The sequence below is a fragment of the Scylla paramamosain genome, chromosome 38, assembly GCF_035594125.1.
Source record: "Scylla paramamosain isolate STU-SP2022 chromosome 38, ASM3559412v1, whole genome shotgun sequence".
Lineage (NCBI taxonomy): Eukaryota > Metazoa > Arthropoda > Malacostraca > Decapoda > Portunidae > Scylla > Scylla paramamosain.
The window spans coordinates 15,411,235-15,416,273 of record NC_087188.1 but is presented as its reverse complement, the minus strand read 5'-3'; the positions used below and the strand labels follow the sequence as shown (position 1 = coordinate 15,416,273).

Here is a 5,039-nt window from a genome sequence, read left to right as displayed (position 1 = left end):
AAATATATTGATTTTGAAATTGTTTATATGTAATTAATGGATGGTGATGCAATGTGTGTGTGTGTGTGTGTGTGTGTGTGTGTTGCTGCTTTTCTAGGGAGACTCGTGAGCAGTCTGTCCAGGGTTGGCGGTCTTGAGTGTTACTAACACTGCACAAAGACAGTCTATTCCTCTGGGTAGAGCTGACTAGAGTAAATTCGGGTTCACGGTTGACAACCCGCCACAGGCTGGCAATACCTGGCAATAAATCCTCCCAGCTGGATGTACGTTCACACAGGCGGTTGGTTGGCGGGAAATTAATATACACAAACAGCAACTCGGCAAGATGTCATCCTCCAGCGACGATGACGAAGTGATGATAGTTGCATTTCTTTTGGTGTACCGGAAGATAAAACGGAAAAAGGAAACGCCAGGCTGAGCAGAAGAGGGAAAAGAAGTGTCTGCCACACTCTTTTGCCTGAGCTGAGCGTGCAAGACCCAGACCCAATGAGGCAGTGGATACGCCTCAACAGGGAGTAGTACCATAGTCTTCTGCAGCTTTTGAATCCCCATATCAAGAAGGAAGATACCCAAATGAGGGATGCAACGACACCTGGTGAACGCCTGACACACGCTGCGCGTTATCTAGCAACAGGTAAGGAAGAGGGATTGGTAATTATTAAGAACTTGACTCCTGCAGCGGTTACCTTTCTCTCTCTCTCTCTCTTATATATATATATATATATATATATATATATATATATATATATATATATATATATATATATATATATATATATATATATATATATATATATATATATATATATATATATATATATATATATATATATAAGTATGTGTAGAGCGTGTCGTATCCCAGAGATGACGTTCCCTCACTAGCTCCAGCATTAACTTTTCTGCCTTCGGAAACTACGTCTTTCACAACTCTCTTCCCGAGAACACGATGTAAACAAAACAGCGGGCGGCTGGACAAGACCAACCTCAAGGCATGTACTGCACTGCTTGGTCTTTTCTTTGCTGTGACTCTCCCGTGTCTTGCACGCACACACGCATACGCACGCACATGGGTGGGAGAGGGTTGGCGGGGGTGGGGGGTGCCCTAGAGCTCCTCAGCTGAGTCTGAGTCATCGGCAAACTGGATATCATCTAGGTTGAGGATCTTGCTGCAGGTGGTGGCGGTAGGCGTGGAGTCATCTTCAAAGGGCGTTGTGGAGGAGTGGGACAAATCCTCCTCTTCCTGCACCTCCTGTTGCAGCTCAACGCGGTCGTTGGCCTCCTCGGACAGCAAGCTGGTCTGCATGGGCGCGTCGCTGGGCGGCGCGGGGGTGTTGGGGATGTTGAGATTGGGGAGCGGCAGCGCTGTGGGCCGTGGGGGTGCCTCGGGGGGGCTGGGCAGCACCTGCTGCAGGCTCAGCATCTCCAGGGGAATGGCGTCGTGGGTGGGCGTGACGCCGTCGGGGCCGGTGAAGAAGGGTGGCACCCACGCCAGCAGCAGCGGGTCCATGCCGAACAGCGAGCCCGGCACGGCCGAGGCGTTGTCCATGTCGTAGTCGTAGTAGTCGTACTCCATCTCGGTGTCGGTGCCGTTGACGGACACGTCTGACACGGATGACGAGTGGCGCACGGTGGCCGCCGAGGTGGAGCGGGACAGCAAGGAGCGCCGCACACGCTCGTGGTTAAGGCGATCCTTGGCCAGCTTAGGCGTGAGGCGCGGCTCGCGCTGCATCACAGACTTGCGGTGCTCGCGGTACTTCACTTCCGCCTCGTCCTCCCGCCGCCCCTGCATTTCCTTGCTGCTGTCCGCCTCGTCTTCCCGCTGCATCTCGCTGATGGGTGAAATGCAGCGCGTCTCCAGCTCATCCACTGAAGCGAAGCGCCGCCGCTTGCGCCGAAACGTGCCGCTGCCGCGCCGCAGCAGACGGCTCATCTGGGAGGAGGAGCGGCGCAGCATTGAGGGCGTGGCGGCGCGGCGCGTCAGGAAGGGCGAGTTGGGTAGCGAATGACGCGCCGCGCTGCACAGCGGCTCCGTATCCTGCGAGGACGGCAGAGCGGGGGCGCCGCGTCGCCGCAGGGGCAGCGATACGGGCAGGCAAGGCCGCAGCACCAGGGATTTAAGGGAGATGACTTCGCTGAGCGTGAGCGTGGAGGCAAGGGCGGTGGCGGTGGTGGCCTTGGAGGGCGAGCCAGGCGGTGTGACGTAAGGCGACTCTGGGACGAGGCGCGCCCGCTGGTACAGACGGTAGTGGCGCCAGTGGATCACCGCCAGCACCACCACCGCCACCAACAGCAGCGCCACGAACACCAAAGCCGCCACGTGCATACCCTCCAGCAGGTACTGCCCGCTCACCTCGCGGCCCGCCCCACTCACGCCCAGCCCCTTGTCGCCGTCACCTGACACTGACTCTGCCGGGAATAGACACATTAGCGCATCCTGTCACACACATCTTGGGGCCATGTTTGCCACACACACACACACACACACACACACACACACACACACACACACACACACACACACACACACACACACACACACACACACACACACACACACACACACACACACACCTGCGGGAATGGCCGTCAGCTCGAAGCCCCACTTGGCGGGGTTGGGGCTTGCCCATGGTGGTGTTCACGTCGGAGTGGAATTCCAGCAGTAGAACAGACCCGGTGGAGACCCTGGGGGACGCGTGGGCCGGGCTGCGAGGCGCGGGGCGGGCGAGGGCGGGGCGGCGCGGCGCGGCGGGGAGCAGGACTAGGAGGGGGTGCCGCGGAACTGTTGCCATCACGGAGCTTTAAACCACTGCCCGCCTGGACGAAGCCACGCATACTTCACTTGTGCCTCCACGTGTTTTGCCGGGGGGTGCCTGCAACGCGCGCCAGTGTTGCCAAATCCGTCAATTCATGTTACTGTTGGTTATATTTTATTTATTTTTTATTTGAATATTGATTTGTTTATCTGAGTGACTAATTGATTATAAAATTGTGAGATATGTAATTGTTTTTAAGAATCTCTCTCTCTCTCTCTCTCCTCTCTCTCTCTCTCTCTCTCTCTCTCTCTCTCTCTCTCTCTCACTCTCTCTCTCCTCTCTCTCTCTCTCTCTCTCTCTCTCTCTCTCTCTCTCTCTCTCTCACCTGCAATCTCCATACCGCCGTTCCGTAGCAATCAGCGGCAGAAGCGGCAATGGTAGAGTTTATCCCGGGATGTAGAGCTAAGGTGCAGCCGCAGGAGCAGGTGTCCCCGCCGCCCCCAGGGGTTGAGGACGCCGGGGGGGTTCTGGGTGGTGGACACGCACCCCTGCCCCCTCTGCCACACACGACTCCTCCTCCAGCGACGACCCCTAAAGGAGGAGTAGGAGGAAGGGGGGAGGGAGAGTGGTTAAAAGTGATGTACATGGTCGTGTTGAAACGTTAGAATTGTGGGCTATATTGCGGTCATATTTACTACTGATATTGGTGGTGGTGGTGGTGGTGGTGCTACTACTACTACTACTACTACTACTACATACTACTACTACTGTCACCACCACCACCACCACCACTACTACTTTTCAACCTCTACAGCTAACCTGGCAGTACCGTCCTCCATTGCGTGGCGGCGGGGAGTCACAAAAACGGTGTCTTTGTCGCTGGCCCGCCCTGCTCTCTCTCCCCTCGGCGTCACACAGGGTAGTGCAAGGCGTCCAGGCGCTCCAGGTCCCCCACTGGCCGTCCTGCCGCAGTGCTGGAAGTAGGGGGAGAGTAGTAGTAGTGCTAGTAGTAGTAGTAGTAGTAGTAGTGGTGGTGGTGCTGGTGGGAAAATGGTGGTAGTAGTAGTAGTAGTAGTAATGAGAGCGAGCGGGAGTTAGGTAAGAAAGTAGTAGTAGTAGTAGTAGTAGTGATAGTGATGGTTGAGAGGTGGGAAGGGAGAAAGGGACAGGGAGAGTGAGTGAAAGTGGGTGGAGGAGGTTGAGGGAGAGAGAGAGGGAGAGGGAAAGGAGGATGAAAGGAAGGTAGGGAGAGAAGATACGTTTGGGAGAGGGGGAGGGGAGAGGAAGGGTTGTGATTGGGAGAGGAGAGGAAGAGATTGGCTAGTGAGGGGAGAGGAGAGAGAGGGGAGAGAGGGGGGAGGAGGGAGCGCACAAGGAGGAGAGAAAGACTGTAATGAGAGATGATAGGAAGAGAGAGAGAGAGAGAGAGAGAGAGAGAGAGAGAGAGAGAGAGAGAGAGAGAGAGAGAGAGAGAGAGAGAGAGAGAGAGAGAGAGAGAGAGAGATTACCACCACAACAATAACTAATAATAATAGTATAATAATTCCAATCACTCTCAGTTTCGACCGAGTGACTCAAAGGAAAATTTATGACAAAAGTGACTCAGCAATGACTCACGAAGGACAGAGGCTGCAGATGACTCAATGTGGGAGAGAGAGAGAGGGAGAGGGAAAGGGAGAGGGAGGGAGAGACAGGTGAGTACACGTCGTGGTATATCCCTGACAGGTAAACCCCAGGTGTATTTCACGTGTGTGTCCCTTTAACTCATTCCAACAGGTAATCCTTCTGAGGGGACGTGGCGGTGGTGGTAGTGGTAGTTGTGGTAGTAGTAGTAGGGGTGATGGTGGTGGTGGTGGTGGTGGTGGTGAAGATGTGGTGATGGTGGTGGTGGTGGCTTTCTCTCTCTTTTCTCCCATATTTTTCCCTCTTTCTCCTCTTCCTCCTCCTCCTCTGCACATCATTCCTTCCTTCATTATCAACCATCCCTTCCTTCCTTCCTTCCTTCCTTCCTTCCTTCCTTCCTTCCTTCCTTCCTTCCTTCCTTCCTTCCTAGTTTATTACATCCGCACCATTATGGCTGTCGTAAATTTGGTGAGGTCATTTGAGGAAGCAATGTGTGGTGGGATTACAAGCTTCCTATGCCAATATTTTATTACCTCTAAGCTTTACAGTATTCGCATCTTTCGTCCCTACAAGATAAGACAGCAAGGGCCAACACGTCGGCTGCTGTTTGTTCTTCCTTTGGGTTCCTTAGCTTAGGTGGAGAAAAGTTAGGTCAATTTTATA

General features: G+C 53.9%; 1 protein-coding gene across 1 annotated transcript in view; it reads right to left on the bottom strand.

Annotated features, from left to right (window-relative positions):
• Window positions 1-841: 841 nt before the first annotated feature.
• LOC135091918 (uncharacterized) overlaps window positions 842-5,039 on the bottom strand; it is a 24,675-nt gene continuing 20,477 nt past the window's right edge. The window contains 6 exon segments of the mRNA XM_063989983.1: window positions 842-2,406; window positions 2,576-2,768; window positions 2,770-2,802; window positions 2,804-2,870; window positions 3,322-3,344; window positions 3,573-3,727. Of these exon segments, the coding sequence (XP_063846053.1) occupies window positions 1,103-2,406; window positions 2,576-2,768; window positions 2,770-2,802; window positions 2,804-2,870; window positions 3,322-3,344; window positions 3,573-3,727 (1,775 nt within the window). The 3' untranslated portion in view covers window positions 842-1,102.